The following is a 26211-nucleotide window of genomic DNA, read 5'->3' as shown; positions in this document are numbered from 1 at the left end:
GCAGCACTTACTGCAATACAATGCATGCATAAACAGCTGGACAGTAAGATTGGATTAAAGGAAACAACCACATACATAAATAAAATCCAAATATATAAGGGGATCCCTATTAAAAATAATGTTGTACTGAAAAACCTTTAAAAAAATACAATGTATAATTCCTTATTTATTTTTTTAATGTGCATGTAGTAATAGTACTCCCGTTTTTACACCCAGTAACCACATATGATGTATTATTTGATGAACCTATAGCAAGGGGACCCTCCCTCAAACTCCCTCATTAAAATAGTCCTGCACTTTGCCACTTGCACAAGAGAGTGAAGGACACTCCCCTTTGCTTTAAAAGCTGTGCCTGTGTCCACAAAACCATCTCACCTCTGCTGAGATTTTGCTTTAATATCTGGATTTTTCTTCGTTCTGTGTTAAAATAGGCAATTAATCTGTGATAGGTTTACTGATCCACAAGTGGAAACTCAATTATTTCTTCAGGAACACTGCTTCTGCAGAGCTGTGTCCCATACTGAAGCACTAAATGATGGATGTGTGGGCCAGAGCAGCGGCTCTGTCTCTGGTGCTGCAACAGCTGGTGCTCACGGTCACAGCTCAAGGCATTAGTAAGTACTCTTCACCATCTCTGCCCCTCTGGAAAACATAATCTTTGTGTCTGTAGATCAACACATTTCAAGTGACTGTCCTTTCCAGTTCCTAACAATCTGTTGTCTGGTCTTACAATTTATAATCTTCAGCAAGCCTGCAAATAACAAGGGTAATTCTTCTAATTTCTTTGGCTTTTTTTGTGGTTAGTAGTATTTGACATCCAGGATCTTCTAACAGTCTGACCTAGATGAGTAAATCAGTTTAACATGGCAAAACAACACTGCATGCCAACTGAGAAAGTGCATGTGCAAAACTTTGATTTGCCCGGAATCTACACGCAAATGTTTCCACATAATTTCCTGTCACTTTATATTATTCTTGAATTCAAGTAACTGCTGTGTGCAAGTGTTTTTGTGTTTGTATACGTGTCTTTGCACGTGAGTGTGTAGAGAGTGTGAGCGTGAGGCAGTGGGTTTGTTCCAGTGGAAAGAGTTTACTGCAGCTCCTTTCTGCAGTTCCAGTCTACTACTACTATAAAACACAGCAGGACATATACATGAACGTGCGCACACACACGCATGCACGCACACACACACAGACACACACACACACACACACACACACACACACACACACACAGGGAAACTGTCGCACATAATAAAGTACAATAGTGCACTAACCCAGCATTAGCAATCCGCAGTACACTGTGAGCCATTGCTATCAAGACACACACAGAAAACGTAATAGTGACAAAAAAGAAACTCAGCGCCACTAGTGCACCAGATTGAGTGCTTTTCAGTATGCTGAATATTCCCTAAGCTCCTTGCACACTATTGATTGACCACTATACTGTGTGTTTCCCTCGCTGTCTGTGTTAAACTGTTTCGTTTCTCTGTCACAATTATGGTACAATGTGTTTACATCAGTGTAATGCAGGTTTTTAACAATACTCTCCTGTGTTAGTCTTTGATCTGCTGGTGTCTCCAGACTGCCTGCCAGACTTGCTCCAAGGAAGCCTGAAGAACAAAGGGCGAGATGAGGCATTCCTCCTCTCTTCCTTCAGGCTTCACAGCAAGGCCCCCACCTCTCTCTACAGTGTCATTAACCCCAAAGACAACACCAAGTACCTGGAGGTCAGCGTGCAGGCTAAACTGAGCAAGGGTGAATTATTCTATTAAAACTCTCAATGGTATTATACAGACTACATTATTAGCTATCTGTTTTAACTAGTGTTCTCCTGCTGTCTTTCACTGCCTCTTTTCTTTCATTCTCGTTTCTCTCCATCTTTAGTGACCATTCGTTACCAGAAGACTGACGGCAGATTTGTCACAACCAGTTTCAACCACGCTTCCCTGGCAGATGGCCGAGATCACCATGTGATGCTACATGCCAGAGGTCTACAGGGCGGCCCGCCTCGCCTCAACATCTATGTTGACTGCAGACTGGCACACAGTTTGGATGATCTGCCCGCTGTGTTTGGGTCACTCCCCCCCGGACCGAACAAGATCGCACTTAGGACCCTGCAGTCCAGTGCAAAGGTGAATAAGAGGTTTACAGTTGAGAGTAATTTCATATTTGATGGCAGAGATATGCTGCATAGAAAATGTGTAAAGCCCCAATATTACTGCGTACATAGGAATACTGTTATTGCAGACATGCCAAATGTATTTCATTCCAGTTTGATTCTTTCTTTACAAGGATGAACTGACGGACTTGAAGCTGGTGATAGAGGACACCATAGACAATGTGGCGACTTTGCAGGACTGCAGCATGGATCAGCGTGAATCTCTGGAGCTGCTGAGTGAGAACAGTTTGCAACTGACTGTCTGACATCACCTCATCATCAGAAATTAAACCGGCTTTAGGTGGGCTGTGTATCTAATTCTCTAATTGGGATTGGTAAAATTCCCTCAGACATCCAGAGAGGCAGGACGGCCCACGACCAGACCACCATGCAGGAGCTGAAGAGCATGTTATCTGAGATGAAGGAGCTGCTCCACAAGCAGGTAAACCAGCTCTGAGTCCCAGTCTTGTGTGTCTCACAACTCCTGATGGAAAGAAAAAACACAACATTTAAAAATTGCTCAAGATGATTTGGAAAAATAAATCAAAGTACCAAAGTATTTTAACAAAGAGGTATGATAAACAGTCCAATAGTGTGCCACCTGTTCCTTTTTAAGACCAGGTTGATGCTGAGATAGTTAGTGGGAGGACCTGCTGGCAGTTTCTTATTTACTCAGCTGCAACAGACAGCTGAGCAAATTTTCAATAGGTATTGAAACATAAGCTTGTGATATGCCTCCAGTGATATAATATGTAAAGTAATGCAATAGTTACCAACACAGTTTGACCCAACTAACACTTCTTCACTGTGTTTCTTTAAGATTAAGGAGACAACTTTTCTGAGGAATACTATCGCAGAGTGTCTTGCCTGTGGTAGGTAGTACGAACATCCTGATCATGTAAAGAGTGTTTAGACACTACGGACAAAGTGAAATTTCAACAAGGTGCTTTCATATCTGGCTATATGTGCCCGCAGGTCTCGGGGGCAATCCAACCAACTCAGGTACATCTCCAAGTCCCGCGCAGTTTGTCATGCAGCCTCAGCCTCTGACTCAGTGCCCACCTGGCACCTGTTTCAGACCGAACATGTGCATCAGTTCAGAGTCCGGGGCTTTTCAGTGTGCCCCCTGTCCCGAGGGATATACAGGTGACGGGGTGCACTGTGACGATGTAGATGAGGTATGTATTATGTGTTTCTTGTTATGTAATTCTAAAACCAGTAAAACTAGCGGTAGTTATCATTTGATCATTTTTATTTTGTATGTCTTAGTGCCAGTTTAGTCCATGTTACCCTGGTGTCCGGTGTGTAAACACTGCTCCTGGTTTTCGCTGTGAGAAATGCCCTCTGGGATACAGCGGACCAGAGATAAATGGAGTGGGAGTGTCCTATGCTAAGTCCCACAAACAGGTACAACAAACACTATTACTACACTGTATATAAAAACACTCCTACTGTTTGATATATGTGAATTGTATCTTCTATCTGTTCTTTCCAGGTGTGTGACGATATAGATGAGTGTCTGGGCCTGCCAAAGAATGGAGGCTGCACTACCAACTCGCACTGCTACAACACTATAGTGAGGCCACTAACACTAGAGTATGGTGATTGTCTCACACTCTCTTATAGCAGGAAGCCTTTTTTTTGACTCAGTATTGTCCTCACCAGGGCTCCTTCCGCTGCGGAGAGTGTAAAACTGGCTTCACAGGTGACCAGGTGAGCGGCTGCCATGGTACCAGGCTTTGCCCCAACGGTCAACCCAGCCCCTGTAATGCCAATGCCGAATGTGTCGTGGAGAGAGACGGCCGCATTAGCTGTGTGGTAAGAATTTAGAAAATACTGAAGTCATATTTGACTGTATAAGTATCACTGGGTCATGAGTGTGAATCACTAAAGATTGTGCTGTTTACGCATTACATCAACTTCATAAAATGTCATAACATGACTTTTCCTTCTTGTGTGTGTGTGTGTGTGTGTGTGTGTGTGTGTGTGTGTGTGTGTGTGTGTGTGTGTGTGTGAGTGTGGCGTTGGTTGGGCAGGTAATGGCTATGTGTGTGGAAAGGACACAGATATTGACGGATATCCTGACATTAAGCTCCAGTGCAGAGACAACAGCTGTAAGCAGGTACTCATTTCAACACCCCCGACCCTCTTTTGCATTTACTTCATGCTAGTACTATACAGTAATGCTGTGTGTGTGTGTTTTGCTGTGTTGTTTCCAGGATAACTGTGTCTTTGTGCCAAACTCTGGCCAAGAGGATGCAGACAGGGACGGGTTGGGTGACTCCTGTGACGACGATGCAGACAGTGATGGCATTGTTAACATAGATGTAGGTAACTTATTTCCACAGGACCAGTATACACATTTTGATGGCTCTAACATTTGAAAGAGCAGGAATGGAACTCACTCACTCGAGCCCCTGCACTGTACCGTAAACCTCTTTTTTCTATCCTAGGACAACTGCTGGCTCGTCCATAATGTGGACCAAAAGAACAGCGATAAGGATCTTCTTGGTGACGCCTGTGACAACTGCAGAACGGTGGAAAATCCTTCACAGAGGGATACCGATCAGGACGGACTTGGAAATGAATGTGATGATGATATGGACGGGGACAGTAAGTGTGTTTGTTATTGTATAACAGTCACATTTTATCACATATTATTATGTCCCATAGTATTGTGGTTGCTGTACATCACTGAGTGTAATTAGAGTCTCAATGTTTGCTAATGGTCACATTGGCTGAAAAGGTTGGATGGTCATTACTGTGGGAGGTGTATTAACTGGGCCATTACTGCTTTTATTGCATCAATTAGAGGTAATATATTGAGAAACATTGTGAAACCAAGTGACTAATAATCACATTGAACAACTTCCAAGTCTGTGAGGTTTATCCAAACCACAGCCTGTTTACTGACTGTGGACCACAGACTGTCTAGACAAGAATACAAGCTTTACCCTCCTCTTTGGTGGAAAGTGTGGACATTTGTGTTGCTTTCACTGGACTGGCAGCACTTTGTCTGTTCAAAACATCTCCCTGGTCTTTGTGTGTCTGTTTACTCTACCAGTTAGATCATTGGCTTTCAGGGAAACAACTCAAGCCTCATTTAAGAGAAAAAACAACAACTAAAAACACCAGTAGAAAACAGAGTTAAATGTTAAAATGTTTCAACTGGAATCACAAATGTAAACTTCTCTTGCATACTTCACTTGATTGCCCTTTTTAAAGCACCTCTCATTTGTTCCTTTAGAAACAGTCTTAACTTCTTGCCTTTGTGTGTCCATGTTTACCTTTGTATGCTTCTGCTTTGTATGTTGCACATTGGGACTCTGTTTGTTGATGTTCATTCCTTTTGGCAGAGCTCCAACCTCTTGATCATTTGGTTATGTCTTTAACTCCAAGGCTGGATTGCTTAGCGCTTGGTCATGCCTGTCTCCGCTCAGAAAGCATTTTTCCAGAGTAAGCCTGCGCCAGACATTATAGGCCACTGGAAACTATTTCACCTTCTTCGTCAGCTAACACTGCCATCTGGTCATGCATTTGACAGAGCGTGTCTGTAGATTGTGTTCTGTCGGGCTTTTTTGATTTTCCTGTCAATGTTTTTGACACATGACGCAGAACTAAAAGGGCTGAGTTGTTAATGTTCGCAGGCTATACAAATATCCTTGACAACTGCCAGCAAGTGCCCAATGCAGACCAGAAAGACAGAGACAATGATGGGGTGGGAGATGCCTGTGACAGCTGTCCTGATGTTGCCAACCCTAACCAGGTAACAAAACAAACAACCTGGAAAAGACTCATTAGCTGTTGCTACTCTGAACAACAGTATTTGTTTTGTCTACCTGCAGTCGGACTCAGATGACGACCTTGTAGGAGATATCTGTGACGACAACATAGACAGGTAGAGCTCACTGTCATGACTAGTGGTATGTTTATAAAGATGTCGACGGTTTTGACCTACCTCCTCTTTGTCAGTGACGGTGATGGCCACCAGAACACGAAAGACAACTGTCCCACAATCATCAACTCCTCTCAGCTGGACACTGACAAGGATGGAATGGTTTTAATCTCCTCATTCATACTTTACTTTATTGATCAAATTCATCATTTTTCATACTTTTGCATGCAGACATGTAGATGGCTGTGTATACCTTAATCCAAATGTGCGATTTTATCTTGATAGGGAGATGAATGTGACAACGACGACGATAATGACGGCATAGTGGACGATGATGACAACTGCAGACTAGTCGCCAATCTAGACCAAAAGGACACAGATGGTTAGTATCACTTCCTGTTTTTTTCTGGGTGTGTACATGCATGTGTTCAGTATGTGTGTGCGATGTGGTCCCTACTAAGCTGCATCCTTGTATTTCAGAAAACAATGTTGGAGACGCATGCGAAGGAGATTTTGACAAAGACAACATCATTGACATAATTGACCACTGCCCAGAGAACGCTGAAATCACCCTGACCGACTTCAGAGCCTATCAGACCGTAGTGCTGGATCCAGAGGGGGACTCTCAGATTGACCCCAACTGGGTGGTCCTGAATCAGGTAAACAAAAGCCAAGGTTCAACCCCCTTTCCTAGATAGCCTCTGTTACATTTACATTACAAGTCTTTGTATAAAACTCATACCTGTTCCGTCCATATCATTTCCAAAATGAATATAGTACTGTACTGGCCGTACATTTTAGTTGAAAATATTATTATTTTTGTTAGAATTCAAAAACAACATATGTAATGAGTCCCGTGATATGACAAGTAAAGTGAAGCTACTCTTCCTGACAGGGCATGGAGATAGTTCAGACCATGAACTCTGACCCTGGCCTCGCGGTCGGTAAGCACAGAATGCCTTCACACTCTCTCATCCTCATCTGTTTTTTTAATCTGTCTTTGCCTCACATATATTGTGTCTTCCTTCTCCACTGTCCACATCTGCAGGCTACAAAGCGTTCAGTGGGGTTGACTTTGAGGGAACGTTCCACGTGAACACAGTGACGGACGACGACTATACTGGTTTCATCTTTGGCTACCAGGACTCCTCCTCCTTCTACGTGGTGATGTGGAAACAGACAGAACAAACCTACTGGCAGGCTGCACCTTTCAGAGCCGTTGCTGAGCCCGGAATACAACTCAAGGTAAATTGTTGCATTTCTATACACATTCACAGCCCGATGGCAGCGACTACCAGGAGCCCTTTGTGGTTCAATGTCTTGCCCAAGGACGCTTTGACAGGAGGTTTTGGGGGATTGATCTGCCAATGTTGTGATTAGTGGGTGGCCTCCTGAGTTACAGCTGGAAGAAGTATGTTTACTTTCATCATATCTTGTTCTTTCTCCCTCTTATGCTATCTGTGTCTTTATTACTACTAGGTAGTTAAGTCAAAGACAGGTCCTGGTGAGTATCTGAGGAACTCCCTCTGGCACACAGGAGACACCCCTGATCAGGTCCGGCTCCTGTGGAAGGACCCCAGGAACGTTGGCTGGAAGGACAGGGTGTCTTACCGCTGGTTCCTGCAGCACAGACCACAGGTTGGATACATCAGGTACATACATCAGGCCACCCTCCAACACTCGGAGACACACACACACTCATAACGTGTGGACTGACTTCACTAGTTTTACCTCCTGTGTGAACCAGGGCTCGTTTCTTTGAGGGTTCGAAACTGGTGGCGGACACCGGCGTGCTAATTGATACCAGTATGAGAGGCGGGAGACTGGGCGTGTTCTGCTTTTCTCAGGAAAACATAATCTGGTCCAATCTTAAATACCGTTGCAACGGTGAGTGTCTGCAAGCTAGGCAGTCCTATCAGCTACATAAACCCCAAGTATGCCTAAGCGTTTCTTTTTCTTTTTCATCACCACAGACACTATTCCTGATGACTACGAGGATATTAATACCCAGAACACAGAGTGAAGCCAGAGAAGCGGCGCAATCCATTAGGAAATAACTTGAGCCCTGCTGAAAACGTGGATGAAAGCAGAGCTGCACTGCTGACAACGAGTTAGAGGAAAAAATTATTCTTGTGAGAGGGAACATGGAGGACAGGTTTGGTGAAAGTATTTTAACTTTGACATGAGCGAGAGGGTCTTAGGGAACTATAAGATTGGGCATTATATACTTTACTTGTGTTTAACTGAAGACAGTACACGTTTGTACAAATCAGAAGGTTGTATGTTTATGCAATATCTCAAATGCAATTCTATGAGCATTTTATGAGTACTGATGCAAAACTGATTTTTTTATGTGTTGGAAGTACAATAAAATTTTGAGCATTAAAGAGTCTTTTTTTTTTTAAACATGAGATCATTGTTATTTATCTGTACGAGAGAAAACAAATAAAAGACACCACATGGCGTTTGATGGCTGTTTTATTGAAATTGTGTGAACAATGAACTGCATGGCACCCACATCTCTGCATTTCAAACATACTTCTTGGTCCCAAAGTGTTCCTGTATGTTATGGTGATACACAGCCTTCACAGTGGGTCATGCCATCTGATTTAGGAATTTGTTTAGATTGATATTTAAGCTGTAGAGCACCATTCCATTTCTACATTCATACCAACAGTTAAAAAGCAGAAATGTTTCCAAAAAAGACAAGTCACCTGACAAAATTTGCATGTGCAGTATATAAAACATAAACTGAATGAATTAATCCACAGATCACAGGACGTAAACCAAAATGTACATAAAACATGTTAGTAATAAAATCTGACAAAAAGGACATAGTGATGTATTATGAATGGGATACAAAAATGACTAAGTTGACAAATGTATTGTAATTATTTGACTATACAAATAAATCTGTTACACAGGAAAACAGGTGGAGGTTTTTGTGTACATTTTAACTCAGCAGTAAACTCCATGTCTAGAGTTGAATAACTGGCTAATAAAATCAATCATGCTACCTTATTCTGACCACCATTATAAGCAGACAAGTGTAACAAAAGCCTTCATAACTGTACAGAAAACAGCTGATTTAAGTGTTTGTGTGTGCATGCAAATACTTCATGTTCTCAGTTTTATTTTTATGTTACTAACCAAACAGTTTGTTGTTTTCTGACATCTACCTTTGGCAAACATTCCTCAACTGTGACACTGCAGCTCTTCCAGAGAGGTGACCGCGACACTCCACTAACATCACTCTTACGTAAGGCAGGTTGATTTGAAGAGCACTGCCCTGTACAACAACAACCACAATGCTGGAAATGTTGTACAGATGACATGGATTTTCCTCAGAAAAGATGTGGCTCAAAGGGAGCGCTGACATTAATAAAATCTGAAACATCCTTGTAATCTAAGTGGAAACTTCACAACACAGGGTATAATATCGAAAAGGACTTTGTTCCGTTGCATAGAAAACTTCTACAAAAGGGAGCAATATAACAAAGCACAAACATACACAGCTTACATGTGAGCCTGAGAGATGAGTTCTTAAACAGAGCCAGGGACAAATCTAATTCAATTCACACAACATTCCTTCATTGATGACTTAAGATGCACTTAAATAAATACATTTTCTCTTGTAACATTTCTAACCTGAAATACATTTGTCCCAAAACTTTGCTACAACTTTATGGTCCAACTGTACAGAACTGAAATGTCTGGCTGAGAGTAAAAGCGATAAGAAAAACTGACACACAAAAAAGGCAAAACTTACAAAATACACTTTCAAATCCGAAATTAGGAAGGAATCTAAAGGGGCTGGATGATTCTCGTGTTTCACAACTTAACTCAGCTCCCATGATTCTTTATGTAATTCCAAATCAATAAGTAATACAAAACCCCATGAGTAAGTGGTAGTAAAAGATAACACATTTACCATGAAGGTATTAACATTGTAAAACAAAGTAAAACACTAGCATATAAAACAAAAGGCAACAGACAATCCTCCATGTAGAACACTGAGGGTAGTGTAGGGTTGTGTTTCAAGGTAAGAGGGAGGGATGGTTGTCCCTCGGCTCAGCGTGAGAGCGTCTGCCTGGCCACATCCCAGGAATCAGAGTAGAATCAAAACCTGACTAGTTTAGGAGTAGGGCTCTTAGGCCTCAAAGCGCTGAGGGCAGACCATGGGAGCGACAAGGGTCAACATGTAGAGGATGAGACAGACCCAGCAGGAGGCCATCTTGATCCAGAACACCGACCAGCTTCCGTCTAACAGCTTCTCAATCTTATGGTCATCATAACTGCAGACGAAAGCACAGAAGGAGAACTGAGCAACGAATACGACATTCATTCACAGCTAAATGGTCCACTATACACATCAGTTTTGTCCGTCTGCCCTTTGATGTTTGTTAGGTAATAGTGGCTTTTCTCTCCTTTCTTTGAAAACAGCTGGCTGCTACAGACGAAACAAATGCCACCAGAGTGAAACAAATCTGCAATAAGCTGAAATATGTGGTGATAATTCTGTGTGTCGGCTGCTATGAGTTACACTTTTCCATAGTCATTTGATCCATAGTTATCACAAAAATATTGATTATAGCCACTTTAACCCAATCGAGACAATAATAAAAAGACATGCAACCGTGTCGTTAATCTTATCCTAATCACTATAGATATTCTTTTCATCTGACATTTTAACTTGTCAGAGCAGGAGAAGGAAGCACAGGAATAACTAATAATATGAAGAATGGCTGAGACAATTAAGTGTCAACAGGACCCTTGAAATGGCTTATCAAAATGGAAAACAGTCATTATTGATGTCATTAAATATTCTTAACAACATGTCAAAATGTCTTATGTTCATCCTGTGATTGGATAATTTTACATATATTGCTGGTTCCAAGTTGGTTATTATTTAATCTGCACTTAATGAACAAAGTGAGGTCTGCGTAGTTCAGTCTGAGCATCCACAGTGACTGGATGCACGTACATAAGCATACCCATACATGTCCAAACTTGTACCACAATCTGAGCATCACTTACTGGAACCAGTTGGTGACTGTCATCATGACATACAGGGATCCCAGGAAGAAGACAGAATGGAAGTAGGAGTAGCTATAGTTGGTTTTTTCCCTCTCATCATACATCACGTTTTGGCCTCCATTGGGGTTCTTCTCATCATAGTCATCTGAAAAGCACACATTAAATGGTTCAAAGAGGATGTGAGGGAGTGACACTTTTAATGTGAGAAAATGCCTTATGGCACTGATGTCATTCTAGACTTGCTTATTTAAAATCCCATCCAAGTGGAAATATAATTCATATATAACTTTGTTTTATTTCCTGCAGGGGGCAATGTCAGCCTACCCACAATTCCACTTTGCTGTTGGTCTTGCTTCACTGTGTCATACTACCCTCCTAGTAACAGTGACATCATCTATGTTTGCTGACCAATACTTTCTCACCATCCTCAATCTGACTGAGGAATAGCAATGAGCACAGCGCCTCTGTGTGCAAACACTACGGCTGGGTGCATGTGCATACACACTGAACAGGCTGGAGAGAGGGGGAGGGAAAAACAAGACAGTGATGGGAGATTTTTTTTTTTACTTTTCTCACCTGTGTCATTTCCAAAACAGAAACAGCAGCGAGCTCTCTGCAGGATAGAGAAAAACATACAGGTGACCACCAAACTGGAATGGACACACATCTCTCTCGGGTCTAATTATTTTAATTTGATAATTACATTTTTAATTAAAAGTGTCTGGTCAGTGGGGTTATTTATGTCCTGCTAATCTGTTTAACCACACACCCCAGTGAGATCTGAATGTCTGTGTGTGCATACCTCATTCGCTGGCTCACTGTTCCTACACACTCTGAGTGCTGCAGAGCTTCGCCTCGTGGTGGACGTCAGGCTAGAGGGAGGGTGGAGAAAAAGATAGAAATACAGATGGGAGAAAAAGGTTGTAATTCTGTGCATTTTTCCATTAATTTCAAGTTTAAGATTGCTGCAAAGTCGAATTCCCTCTCCTTCAGGAAACGACCACAAGAGACATGATGCCTCCACTTGATGGGGAACACGTGAACAAACGGAAAAAGACATAGTTCTCTTCTCTCATACCCTTTGCTTCGCCACATCCAATCATGCACTGCCTCTGCAGAGTCACAGCCAATCAAAACAACCTTTTCGCTGTCGCTACAGCCTGCCATGAAATGCATTACATTTATTCAACGTTGCATATAATCAGAACTGCTGTTAATGGGTTTGGCGTGAAGCCTTTACATAAACTCTTTAAATTTAATCATATAGAACTAAGAAGAGATATATTATAGGGAAACTTGGCTTGTATTTGTCTAGATATTGAGATCAGGAAAAAGGAGAAGCTGTGTGTGTGCGTGTATGTGTGTGTGTGTGTGTGTGTGTGTCTTACCAAGAGTAAAGGACGCAGCCAAAAAGGATAATGGTCCCAAAAGCAGTGACAATCTTCTTGTCGCTCTCCGTCTCAGAGTTGAAGAAAAACACACAAACTGTGGTGTTCACACCATTTCTTTCCACAACTAGACGGAAAGAATGTGCAGACAGAGATGGATGAGGTAAAAGAAGAGAGGGTAGTGTTAGTAGAGGGGATATTGCGAAAGATGCAGTGATTGTGTGTGTGTGTGTGTGTGTATTTTGGCACAATGTATCGGGAGGCGAAGGGAAAATAGAGACATAGTGCAACTTACAGTAAGTACATAAGCACCAACTGCCTCAATAACAGCATACTGAGTGTTACGACATAAAATATTTATGGTAAGATTATCTTTACAATAGCATCTCAGCATAGAATATTATCTTGACAGCTACCGTGGAGAGCGCTGTCGGGATAGAAATATACCTCAGACTCTAACAGAGTGATTTGTTTTAAGGATCACAACTTTCTCTCAAGCTCCAAGTTACACTTTTCATCTTTATTAGAGATATTAATCCCTTATCTTAGACAGGCTTCACTATATTCTGCTTGTTGTTTGTCTAACTCAAAGGCCATCCAAATCATACTAACTCTGCTTTAGGAGCAATGAAAGTCAGAAGGCGACTGGCAGTACATCAGTTTAACAAGTGATACTCACACTCTTTTGGTTTGCTGGTGAAGGCTGAGAAGGTGAGGTACATGACATACACACTGATGACTCCGGGCTGCAGCAGGCCTGATCTGGGCTGCACTGCAAGGATACAGCAAAGGGATATAAAGCATTTTAAAAAGCACTTGCTATACTGACAAGAAATGATTCAGTTGGTGCAAATGTATTTTACAAAATAGTAGTAATAAAAGTATTGTAGCTAACATTCTTACTTATCATTACTTTCCATCAATGTCTTAAATGTGTTGATATTTGTGAATTACTCGTTCTATAAATGGCATCTAAAAGCAAACGCTCATATTTTCAATTGTATTCCACAGTCAGATGAGATGATTGTGTGTACAGGTCCTCACGTTTCTGTATGCATGGGGAGATGGCCAACAGGGAGACAATGAGGCACAGGCTGCCGTTGATGCCCAGGAAGATCTTGTTAAGTAAACAGGCCTCGGGGTCGGTGTAGAACACACCCATGAAGACCAAGGCTGCTACCGCACCAGTGAACAGCATCAGAGTTACCAAGGCCAAAGCAGCGTACCACAGACGATTATACTTCACTCCTGAACTCCTGCGGACAGAGACAGACAGAGAGAGAGAGAGAGAGAAAGCAAACAGAAAGGAAAAAACAAAATATGAATAAGGATAACGCAAATTAAATAGGGAAAAAAAATAATCAAGTAAACAGGTGGAAAAAGCAAGAAAACAGACACAGAGGAGCTTGGCCTAAAGAAAAATTAAAAGAAAGAGAAACTTGAGTTATTTCTGAAGCCTGCAGAGATGAAAAGACAAGTTGATGGTTCTTTTAGTGCTTTCACTTCCGTTTTAACTAGCCAGGAATTTCAAGGATTTACAAAAAAAAAATCAAAGTGGGTACAAGTGCACATACCCATACTTGTTTGGAGGATTGGGTTTGGGCAGTTTTTTAAACAATCTGCTGTGGTATGCGTGTGTCTGTGTGGAAGGGGAAACTGAGAGCACTTTCCTAAACCATATGCATCCTGTGAATCTGCACTGCTGACAAGCCTCCCCTCCGCCCACAAAAACAAAGCTACATGACTCCCTCTTTCCAAACTTCTTTTTGATTTATGCAAGTGAGCTGGTCTCTTTGAAGAGACAAAAGCATAGAGAGAAGACATGTTGCTCTCACCAGTTTGTGTTCCATCTGTGTGCAAACTCCACCAACAGCATGAGCTGGATCAGTAGGAAAAAGAACCCGCCAGTTGCTCCTATGTAGCGCCACACTGTGGCATTGAAGAGTGGGAGAGAAGGGACATTGTTTCAGAGATGAGAAGCAGATATCTGTTACTTACTGCATTTTGTGCTGCAAGGTTATATTCAAACTCCAGATAACATGGCAGGTTAATTTTGTTTGACTGGAAGGCAGTATATTTGAGTGAGCTTGGAAAAAGCAATTAAAAAAAAAAAAAGTAATACTTGGGACTTTCACTCTTTTCTTATTACATTCATGTGTCTTCAACATTTTGCCAATGTTAAATACATTATGAATACCAGCTTTAAAAAAAAAAAGATTACAGCACTGTAGGTTTGCTATAGAGTAGGTTCTCTTTACCTTCCAGAAAGATTTCCTCTTCCGGGATGAAGAAGGCTCCAGCGCAGCAGGCCACCAGGACAATAAACTTCAGCAACCAGAACCTGGCATGTAATCAGTCATAACGTTAAAAGGTTGTAAATGTATATGAAAATAAATAATATACAAAACAATGACTCCTGACAGAACAGATTCAGCGGGACTTAGTTCAGAATTTTAATGTACAGTGTTAGGAAGAGATGCGCGAGAAATACATAATTCAGAACATTTAGTATTATGAACCCAAAATCCATAATTATGCTGAGAAAATCTTTTCAGAGATCACTTGCAATGCTACAGGATAAATATCCTATCATATTCCTAGATACCAAACCATACTAATGTCGGCATTAATGAAAAAAAAATGCTTGCGAGTTATGTACCTACTTTTAGCCAAGTGTTAAAATGTATTTTCGCCCTTTCCTTAGAGCTCACAGACAAGCACTAATTGAGGTTGCAGCTACACATTATAGGTGAATAGAAATTGATTACAAAAAGGTGAACAGAAAGAGGAACAAGGCCTTCTTACCCATTATGCACGGCCGCCCTGCAGCCTGTACTGTTGTTAATGCGTATGGTGAAGATGGCGAAGAAAAAGAAGAAGCAGGCCATCCCGAAGCACACCTTGTAGACGGCAGAGTAACCCACCAGGGTTTTACAGTTCTCCCCTGCATTCACCTTCTCACACATCTCACTGTAGAAGGGGATCTGATTGACAAAAATCACAAACCCACAAAACACTTAGATTAGATCATTATGACCCACACACACACACACCTCTGCTCTGCTCATGTTTGTCTAGTACGTGGCCTCAGAGAAAAGGCCCAATAGCTTCTATTCTGAGCGTCACGCCTCTAAAGGAGCAGAAAGAGAGAACAGGCAGCAACAACAACCCCTCTTTCTCTCCACGAAGCCTTCTTTCATTCCTCGTTCTCTACAGGCTGTTAGAGGGGCCTTACAACTAACTGTCAGTGTACACCAACAAAAGACACAGATGAATAAATTAACCGCCTTTTGTCAGCAAGTCAGAGGGACAGAGAAGCGCAAAAAGCAGAGAGCGCATGAGTACAAGAGAAAGATTGGCAAATCCGTCTTTAAATAAATATCACAAATTTATTTTGATCTGCATAAACAAGAAGAGAGGGAAACGGCATAGAGTAGATAAGGTCTGTGGCCTTCAACGGGAAATTGGAAGTGCTTCAGTGGCTCAATGCCAAGAGAAGAGACGACCTTTGAAAAGATAACAGAATGGAGGCTCAAATATATATTCCCTCCTCTGATGCCCCCTGACTGTAGATATGTGAATAAAAGTCAAATACAAGAGAACTACAGATATTCACCTTCAGATTATAATTTATTTGAGTTGGCTTTACTAGGTATTGGCAGAGGATTTTGGTCCCTGAGGTTATACACATGGGTGAGATGCCAGCGGATTGAGTTGTCATCACCTCAGTGTGCATCACGGTCCAGGCCAGATCACAACATAGAGTAAAAAGCCCATTTTGGAGCTTTTGTCTCATGGTAAGGACCATATTAGCATGTCCATGGTGTCGTGATTAAGAGGGAAGGGGGCCGGCTGTTTCAGACAGCTGTAAATCTCTTGAGAAAAGACCAGCACTCATACGCACAATGGCTGCTCTCTTAGCCGGGACTTCCCACTAGGCTCAGTGTGTGACGGGCAGTGTGCGTGTAAATGTGTATGTACGTGTGTGTGTAACTCAGCAGGCTTTGCATGGGGCTATCAGAGGCCATTTTGTGCCTGGATAGGCCTTTACAGGGTTTTCCTCTCACAAGGAGACACACAGTGGGGAGTCATTTTAATACTGTACAGAAGACACTGGCGGCGAAAACAGCAGATGAAGATTGGTGGAAGAATATCAGGGCTCTCGTTTGAGAAAGCTTGCAGTCATTGCCATAGTAACAAACACAGTCAGCTGACGATATTCTTCCCAGTCTTCCTCGTCTAGTGAATGCCAATACAGTGACTGTACGGTACCTATTAACAGGGACATCATTTCTCAAGCTCAAGATATTTAGCTATAAACATCAAGTCAGACAAAGGAGAAGGCAGGATGAGAAAGCGATGTATCAGGACAGCCTCACCAGGATAACTAACTATATTGTATTAGTAGCCACAGAAGCCTTACAGTCAAGTCAGACTTTCTCAGAAACAAACTATAGAAAAAGTCTGATAATAATCCTGCATTATATTGATCCAAAGAGGTCAATTAGAGGGGGAAAACACATGAAAGCCTTAAAGATCAAAAGCGAGAGCAGCAGGCTTCCTGTGTACCTCCTCCCAACTTCAGAGGCTGTGTGGGCGGTTAAAAACTAAAAACTACAAGCCTGAACTCCTGCCTCCTCGATTATGACCTCACCAATGAGAAGATACTCGTGGGATCTCAAGTAAAAATAGTGGGATGTCTGCTTTGCCTGCAGCAATGTTATAAATCTTTAATTTCGCCCGTTAGCTATGACATGGTAACACTTGCACATTCTCTGAAATTGTATTCTATTTATGTCACAGAGCCAAACACAAAAGTTGGCTTCCCTGACAAGAGAACATCCAATTTCAAAATACATATGTGTGGAGAGTGAAGCTTACATATTCATTCTCTCTCTTTCTGTAGTGGAAGAAACACAGTGAGCCTTCACCCTGTACTGATCTAATGTCCTCTATTGTGTGCACTAGTTCCTATTACCAGATATGAACTTACTCTGTACGATTGTATGTCTAGTGATAACAAGAAATATCTGCCTATGTGTCTCAAATAACAGGGAAGATCTGTCAGTACATCTGAAAATAATGTGTATATACATCTGTGTAGCTCCAGAAATTGTATAAATGGATACTCAGAGGAGAAAATTGCTCTCTCAGCTTGAAATTCGTTTGATTTTTCCCACTTTGAAGATTGTCATTTAAGACAGGATTTCTGTCACACTTTCCTTTTCAGTTGTGCTCCATGTAAGCGTTTCTGCTGTCTAATGACACCGGCTAATGTTGGCTTGGTTACTATAGCCGCTGAGCCGATCCCTAATCTTCTATTCAAACAACAGAAAATCCACAGATTTTGTATTCTTGACAATCAATTGGAGCCTCCAAGATTTGCCTGTGTTTGTACAGTTATTTAAAAAGAATGTTCCTGCTCCCACCTGTGATAGACATGCCTTATTGCCACTCATGAAAACCAGATATGTTAAACAAACAACATCTAACCGACTTCTTTCCCTACGGTCAACAGCAACTGGGCTAAAACAAAAATCCTAACTATAATAAGCCTTATGAATGTATCACCCCAAGGAGTCAGCAGGCATGCTGCTTCCTATATAACTGCACACACAGGAAATCATGAGCACCAACCTGAGTTGATCAGAGTAGATCTCATTATAAATTATCAGCAGTCATCACTTTACTACAAAGGCACTTATCCATTAGCAGCTTTTAGGAAAGAGTTTCAGAACCACTCCACTCACCCTTCTTTTAAAACAACGCTGTTATGGAGCACAGATGAGAGCTTTAATTTTCTCTCTGTGCCGTTTATACCTTCTTATAATTAACACTTCAATTATATAGCTAAATATACATGTTTTTACAGTTAAAAGAGCGTGTGCATGTATGGGTGTTGTGGTTAGAGGGAAACTTTGCTGTGTGTAATTTTTGACTTACATTGTCTCTCAACTGCTTTTCCACAGTGGGGGACATCATGATGACACAGATGATGGTGACCAGCAGGAAGTAGAGAGCATACATGATTCGGGTCCCTGTGGACTGTTTGATCTGGGGGCAGCATCTACAGCAGCACGAGCAGGCCGCTGTGCCGCAGCAGCAGGCCAGCTGCACGGAGAGAACAATGGAGGAAAGAGGGAGGGATGGGAAAAACATTACAATGTGAATTTCAGAATGTTCCACACTGAATAAGCCATCTGATAGAGACAATGTAATACACATGGATAAGGAAAGACCGGGTTTGTGTGAGCATTTGGCAACAATCTGCGTAAGCTCCAGAGGCTACAATTTGATTTTCCATGAAGGTCGGAAGATAACCAAAATGCATTTGCTTTTGTAACAGTCAAATTATAAGGAATGGAGAGCAGTGGACAAAAGGTAAAAACCAAACCAAGTAATAAACAGATATAGAAAATAAAGATTACATGGTCTCTTTCCTCCATCCTTAAACCCATAATTGAGTTTAAACAACCTCCACAAAAATAGAAGAAAAAAACCTTGAACAGGAAAAGAAGGGAGGAACCTCAGAGGGATTACTCTTCCGGGATGGGCCGACATGCAAGGAACAGAATATAGACAGAAAGAGAAGTAGTACAATACTACAGTTGGTTAAACCTTAAAATCAAAAACCAGTTCATTAAACACTATCAAATACTACTTCAATAAGTTCAAGGTTCATTCAATGTTACAGAATCTAAGAGATTAGGACTGCTGCACTCTCCATGAATACTTTGGTGTTTACAGATATGGTGAGTTTGCCTTGCATAAAATAAATGTTCACTTGACCCCCCCCTTAATTGAAAAATAATTACAGTAAAAGGTGCATGGTCAAGCAGCATCTAATGCTTTATTATGTAATGGTTTAAAAGGTTGCAAACATTGTATCAAAATTGAGGCAGTATTCAACACCTTCTGGTATATTTTTATGTTTCGAGTGCTTCAGCTTCTACCATCCTGGAACATCTACCAATTAATTCAGGTCTGAGCCAGAAGACAAGATTATGGCAATTTACTGGACCGGGGGACACTTGCATAGAAGACATCTGCCCGAGTGTCTCTTTGCTCATTCATGGTTTCCCTCTCTTTCACAGTGCCAACTCTTGGTCAGTGCAGACAGCGAGGTCTTGTCCGAAAACTCACACAAACAGAAGCCTACTCTGTTCCTTCCGATTGTCCCGCTGTATGAGGGCCTGTCTCTAAAAGACGGCCCTGTGTTCTATTTAGGAAAGAGGAGGATCTATAATTATACAGTGTACCGTCTTTCTGTAGCCACCCCACCCTGCTGTTGTAAGCCTCCTACTCCTCGCCTGCAGAGCACACTGCTGAGATGAGAGCTGAACTTCTGTTGTGGTCTACCATTGAGGTGTGGCAGTGGCACACTATAAGGCTACGTTGGTGCTTCACTGCAGTGCTGGAGGGCGAACACGCACCATTTTACTTTGTATGTTCTCCCCTTTTGGGATGCAACTCATACGTTGCTCGTCATAGTGACCTTTGACTGAATGCTCAAGGCGTTCTTGAGATCTTGTGTTCAAAAGGATGGGCGGAATCTAATCAGTTTATCCTTGAGTCCAGGTGGACATTCGTGCCAAATCTGAAGAAATTATCTTCAGGCGTTCCTGAGATATAATGTTTACAAGAAGGGACAGGAAGGACAACCCAAAAACCTGTTGCCTCAGGCCACATCATTTATTTTACTCAAATCTTTATGCACACACCATTTCATTTGTGATGTATTTTCTCTGTTGTAGAAAATATTGAGGCATGTTTTGTCTTCATTAAATAAGATATAGTTCACAGTCAAGATAAACAGGAAATGATGGCAGAGAGACAGAAAGGGAATGCCATGCAACTAAGATCCCCGGCCACAACGGGGAACATCAAAATGACATCCTCAGAGCCGTACAACTAAGTCCACTAGGACGCCCCACTTTTTTGTCCTGACCTGTTAATGCATCCAAGCAAGATCTGTTAAATTTGCCTTTCAGTCATAACAGTAATCTTAGCCCATGTCTGTGGGTCTGCGACCTAAGCCGGGGTCTGTAATCTAGCCAGCGGGTACTGATGTAGTAAAGCCAGTGTGCAACATTGTCTGATGCGTTGCGTTCCGCTCCAGATGCCAGTAATGTGGGGTATGCTGCAGACTCGTGGATCCACACAGGCACATGGTCAGGATCAAGTTATTCTCTGCCCACATGGCTCTGCCTGCCTGCTCTCTCTGTCCAGAGGATTCCCTGACTGGCGTTTCTTGCCTGGAGCTGAAGAATGGCCACCGATGGCCTTGACTTTCTGATACAAGCTGTGTGGAGTTAGTTTTTCTAGTTTTCTAAGTAGATTCCCATGTGAAACCAAACTAAACTATGTTTCCACCCAGCTCTGCTTATGTCACAGAAGTAGAAATTAATACAACCAAGAACGAATAACTGAATCTTTTGGTTCACAACTCAACAGTGTGGGGCACCACGGTAGCATTGTAAGCAAAGAATCCATCTTTCAGCTTAAAACCTGATATGATAGTGTGTGGGTGCTTTGCTGTAGCATCCTTTAAAAAAAATTAAAGCATTTCAACCTCCGAGAGTTTTTCCAAGTGCGATTATATCAATATTGTAAAGCCAAAATAAAACAGCAGAATAAATAGGTCATGTCCTAAATTTGACATCCTTGTGCCATCTGATTACAGTTGTATGTATGTGGCCCCTGATCTCCATTTGACTACACACATCATAACAGGATAAGCCGTTTGTTTGTCTCTGCTGGACCCACGTGTCTTTCTCAATGGGCGATTAATTAACCACAACAGACTGAAAGTAAGCAGAAAGAAACATGATGATTTAAGCCTTGAGAGTGTTTCATTAGTCAGGGAGTGTTTCACCAGTTAGGGGGCAACGGCAAAACTACAGCAGGGAGGGGGAACCCAAAGAGGGGACGGTCTCAAGGAATTCTACCACACACAAATCTAAAAAGAGTATCCATGGTAACCAACGCTGACCCTTCCCACTTAATGGGCCCTTCTACCCCTCCTCCGCTGCCCGTCTGCCCCACCAGCATGTCGACAGGTGGTCGGCATGTCTGCAGTGTACACCCCTACTATAATATCAACACCAACCCCCCAATCGTGTGTCATTTTGCTCTGGCTATTCATCAAAAAGATCATCATGACATGCTACAGCACACATGGCACTTTGGCCCCTTGAGACATATCCCCTAATTTAGCTTTACCAGACTTCAAATGAGCCAAGTCTCTCACAACTCTCCACTGAAGGCCCCAAGCCTCACTACTCGGATTGTGGGACTCTCGAGAAACAAAGACTCGTCTCTTTCTCACTCAGGCCGAAGCTCTGTTTCACTCTCTTCATCTCATTTCCTGCATCCTCCCCCACCCCGTTACTTAGAAGGTGTATTGTTGTCATCCCGTCTTTCTTCCTCTTATTTTCTCCTTTTTGCCCATTCTTTGTTATCTTCAGCTGCCCCTTACTCTAAATCACTCATTCCAGCTACTCCCCAGCTGTTCTAGGGGTCATAGAATAGCTCAAAGCACACATACAGGAACCAGCCTTACATGGAGAGATTGGACACTGGACACAGCAGTGAGAATACGTTCAGGAAATTAACTTTAATATCATTCAAAATTAAGCATGTGGTAGCAGAGATAATTAGTCTGCATGACCTTGGAATGGTAAATAAGGACTCTGACTTACATCTGGAGGTCTAATCAACAAACATGATACAGTCCTATATGTAGACATTCCCAAGACCACATCTGTGACCCGTTTATCAGAGCATTGACGATAATTACCATGTTTTCCTCCTCCTCCATTTTCTACCGTTTAATTATCCTCAACCAAGCAGAATTACAGTATTTAACAAACAGGAAATGGCAAGGGAAGCCGAAATCAAACAACTGGGTTAACTCAGCACATAGCCACACAGATGCTGCTGCTTACGCAATACAAACAGTCCAATTGCAAAAATAGGTCACTCGCTATATCGCAGTACGCACAGGGAAGGAGAATCCGGAGGGTTAGACAGATACAGAACTAGTTCAGGGATTTCTCCTCCATCAACCCGCCTAGTTGGGAGTGGAATACCTAGAGAAAAACCTAAATAAAGGAGTAGTCTGTCCTTCCTGTGGTTGGCAGTGATTTATCCTACCAAAATGTAAATCAGTTTATTATAGGATATTGATTTTATGTTTATCAGTAGTGAAAAAGCAAAAAGTTTTCAGTGAAAAAAAAAAGACAGATAGAGAGACATGACTCATAACTGAGATGAGCACTGTCAAAACAACGTTCTGCCGGGCATACGTAGACTATGTGGTCTGCTTTAAAACTGAGGAACCTACTTGTTAGTTAGAGCTTAATTATCGTGTCTACTGTTGATGAAGTTGACCAGAATGAATCACAACAGGCCAACATCTCAGTCGAAACTGCAGACAGTACACACCCTGTTATCTCAAGTTACAACAACACATAGGCTTGAACTGAGCGAGAAGAAACCAGCAGGGTGAGAAAAAAAAAGGAAAAGAGGTAAAAGCAAAATAATTATTTAAAATAAGACGAGGCTGAATCTTTCTCATAATCAAGTTCGGTTGGCCCGAGCTCCAGTCAAAGTCTCCATTTCCTCTTATGTTGTGACTGACAGCTCCACTATTGTTCATATAGCTAGGCAGCTGTATACACACAGCAAAAATGTATCACTGCTCTGTTTCCTATACACAAAGGGAAGGCTTTGCTTCTATCTTGGCAAATACAGCCCTGGCTACAACCAACAGAGAGTAACTTAAGTCCAATGGAAATAAAAGAAGAGAAACACAAAGAAGTAGGTACAGTGAAGAGCTGAAAAATGGGGTAGAAATTAAACAACCCTGTGCAGACGACGGGGTCCGTCACGAAAATAACCAAAGGAACCAGACCAAACAAGAACGGGAAGACAAAATACAAGGCAGTATCAGATCAACGGGCACAGGCTTATCCAAAGTCATGCTGCGTTTAGCCAAAGGTCCTTTTTTTTACTTCCCAAAGTGTATTGTTTACTAGTGTGCTTCAGATAGTAACGGTTGCAGATAATGTGCTTCCTAGCCACAGTCTTACTGTTGGCTCAACTGATACTAATGGCACCATGCAAAGAGTTAGCTGGCATTTCAGAACATTACATCAGCACCATTCAACCCTTGCTCAAAGATACTGAATTACAGAGACAAGACATGGGAATATGTGAAAAGGAGGAGCTTGCGAAAGACATTATTATGGCTGTCGTACAAAGGAGACGAGAGATTGCCAACGAGGTCCCTGTGGGAAAACAAACTCCTGCTGACCACAGCAAAATTCCTGAGGGGGTGCTGGAAACAGCAGACATGTCTCACGAGGACACGGTTGACCAGTTATTCTCATCAAATGTGACCCAGACGTTTTGATGGTGGGGACTGGTACAGATGTTTGGTGAACGTATTTACTTGGGCTGTAGTTGTACGAGTCAAGGGATTTTACAGACCGATACCTGCGTTTCCAGGATTTCACAATATGTGTTGATATGAAATCTTATTACAGTCAGCGAGCATTCTGAAGAATTGCAAAAATCAGGGGGTGAGAGTTTGAAGTCTTAGTCAAGGACACTTTATCAGGATGGATACTGGACCAGTCTCTAGTATCCTCTGGACTTATTTACACTGCCAACGCTGCCTGTACCATGCTTGAAACACTCACATGGTATGCGTCCTGTACAACACTTGCAGTGCTCTGGACAAAACTCAACATAAGCTAAAGCCGACCCCCTACCCCATTGCAATACGGCATACATCACTGATCCTACTGCAAAATTACAAGTGAGTTGGTCCCACACCATGTCTGAACAAACAACGACCACCCTCCCTTACATCAACCTCCTAACCGCAGGAAATTAAAAGACCACACACCAATTTACTACTCTAAAAACTCAAGAGGGGCACACATATGCACACTCCCCAAAAAAAGCTAATTACAAGTTTACACATAAATAGAGATGGCGACAAAACTAAATGGGGGTGCCTGTGACAGGGATTAGCACCCCAGCAGCAGACACAAAACTGATTTTTTTTGTTTGCCCTTCTTAATCCTTCCCCGTTTCCATCACCACGGATTTGAAAAGAACAGGAAATAGAAGTGAGCTCCCTTAGAGGAGGGATGTGCCTGTGTAATTAAATTCCTGACCAGGCCAGCTCAGCAGTGGTAACCCCATGGTAAAAAACAATCAGTTTCCTCTCTTAATTTACATATAAACCACGAGTTTGCTGACTTTTCAAAGAAATTCTGCAACTTCGTATTATTACAGCCCTTAAATAATTCTGAAACACAAACAATGAAAATGATTTAGTTTCATTACTGGATAATTTGGAGATGATTTTCTCAATGTATAAAAAGAGAGACAATGGTTTTAATCCAGCAAACAGTCCAAAACCCAAATAAATTGTTTGTACTAAACTAAGCAAATTCAAAAAGTTACCGTTTCACCTAAAATAAAGTAATTGAGCACATTCAAACTGACCACAAACATCTTCAAAACAAACGGAAAAATAAGTCCTAACCATATTATTTCTACAAAGCCTCCTGTATAGTTAGTCTCCCAGTGAGTCTGCCTTGTACAATTCATTCTCCAACTAGAGCGCATTGTCCACAGCACGAGACATTGAAACCACAACCATGATATTGGGGTCTAGCTGAGATAAGAAGTGATCTGGTAATCGCTGTGGCCTGAAGTTATTTGAGCTGCGGAACGAGATGTCCCTCCCGGCCTGGACAAGGGAAACTGTGCGTTACTGAAACGGAGACAAGAGAACCACAACGCGGACGCACTTTCAGGACCTAATTCCGCAGAGAGGACACGTCTGTGTCTCCCCGGGTCCACCGACACATCTGCTGGATGACGTCGCTTCAGAGAGCCGACGGCCCGTTTAGCTAACGTCAGCTGGCTCGTCTCTCTTTGTCTTCCATCGGCGATAACGTGACTACAGGGAAGTAATTCAATTGTTTCAGCGAGGGGGATAATAACGTCGCCCTATTGTTGATGGATAACAGCGGCTGACATTGCTCTCGGGAACCCCCGTGACATGAAAGGACTCGTCGGTGGACGCTGAACGGCTCGACGTGACACAAAACATTGAAACGGGACCGGGAGTCGACGTTAAACCGAACTAACTAGCTGAAGGCTTCAATGTAGCCGCGGAGCGACAGAAGACAGTGTGCGCGTGTTCCTCACCTGCGAGATACAGCACGGCGTGCACATGTTGCGGGGAGGCAGTGGGTACAATCCGGTAGAGAATGAGGAGCTCGCTGCTTCAGTCGCTTTCTTCCTCCACATGAAATTACCAGCAACACACGAGAACAACGCGCCTGTCCTCCTCCTCGCGCTGCTCAGCCCTCCCTCCCTTTCCTCCCCCTGTCTCTCCTCCCACTGCACATCACCAACAGAAAGAGACAAACACAAAGCCAGATATCACAAATTAATTTGCGATAAAACCGTAGATGCATTGAAAGACCAAGGAATATTAAGGGGTTTTATGGGCGCTATTTCACAGTTATTATGCACGTAAAAGATAACGTGTTACTACAACTATATCAAAAAGATATACAGCACATGTTGAGTGATCTGGAACTATAATTATGCTCCACATAATGTAAATTACTTACTAGAACATTGTTTATCCCCTTTACGCCTGGCTCACATTCAGTACATGTGTGTGAGACAGTGTGTTT

General features: G+C 42.2%; 2 protein-coding genes across 2 annotated transcripts; one reads left to right on the top strand and one right to left on the bottom strand.

Moving 5' to 3' along the window:
• Positions 1-532: 532 nt before the first annotated feature.
• Positions 533-8521, top strand: thbs4a (thrombospondin 4a; the record flags this gene model as incomplete). The annotated part of the gene is made up of 23 exons (XM_079222686.1): positions 533-614; positions 1561-1758; positions 1888-2135; positions 2296-2398; positions 2512-2603; positions 2982-3033; positions 3137-3339; positions 3431-3568; positions 3657-3737; positions 3827-3979; positions 4179-4283; positions 4381-4488; positions 4615-4774; positions 5809-5927; positions 6007-6059; positions 6134-6218; positions 6342-6438; positions 6537-6715; positions 6952-7000; positions 7105-7301; positions 7536-7708; positions 7804-7943; positions 8030-8521. The coding sequence occupies 23 exons, from the start codon at positions 533-535 to the stop codon at positions 8077-8079; spliced, it is 2865 nt and encodes a 954-aa protein (XP_079078812.1). The 3' UTR covers positions 8080-8521.
• Positions 8522-10178: 1657 nt separating this feature from the next.
• serinc5 (serine incorporator 5) lies at positions 10179-25797 on the bottom strand. The gene is made up of 12 exons (XM_079221642.1): positions 25715-25797; positions 18425-18592; positions 15287-15465; positions 14740-14822; positions 14317-14410; positions 13526-13737; positions 13161-13253; positions 12482-12608; positions 11896-11965; positions 11670-11706; positions 11094-11238; positions 10179-10351 (listed from the first exon to the last, which is right to left on the bottom strand). Exons 1-12 carry the CDS (start codon positions 25739-25741, stop codon positions 10207-10209), a joined length of 1380 nt encoding a protein of 459 aa, XP_079077768.1. The 5' UTR covers positions 25742-25797; the 3' UTR covers positions 10179-10206.
• Between the last annotated feature and the right edge of the window lie 414 nt (positions 25798-26211).

This window comes from Taurulus bubalis (genome assembly GCF_910589615.1).
Source record: "Taurulus bubalis genome assembly, chromosome: 8".
Lineage (NCBI taxonomy): Eukaryota > Metazoa > Chordata > Actinopteri > Perciformes > Cottidae > Taurulus > Taurulus bubalis.
This window is presented reverse-complemented; position numbering and strand designations above follow the sequence as displayed.

Bases quoted from the DNA above. Each gene is read 5' to 3' on its own strand.
- serinc5 (XM_079221642.1), bottom strand. From the start codon at position 25,741: ATGTGCACGCCGTGCTGTATCTCGCAG. The intron at 18,593-25,714 runs GTGAGGAACACG...CTCTCCGTGCAG, and splicing joins CGCCGTGCTGTATCTCGCAG to CTGGCCTGCTGCTGCGGCAC. The intron at 13,738-14,316 runs GTGAGAGCAACA...CTCTGTCCGCAG, and splicing joins CACAGATGGAACACAAACTG to GAGTTCAGGAGTGAAGTATA.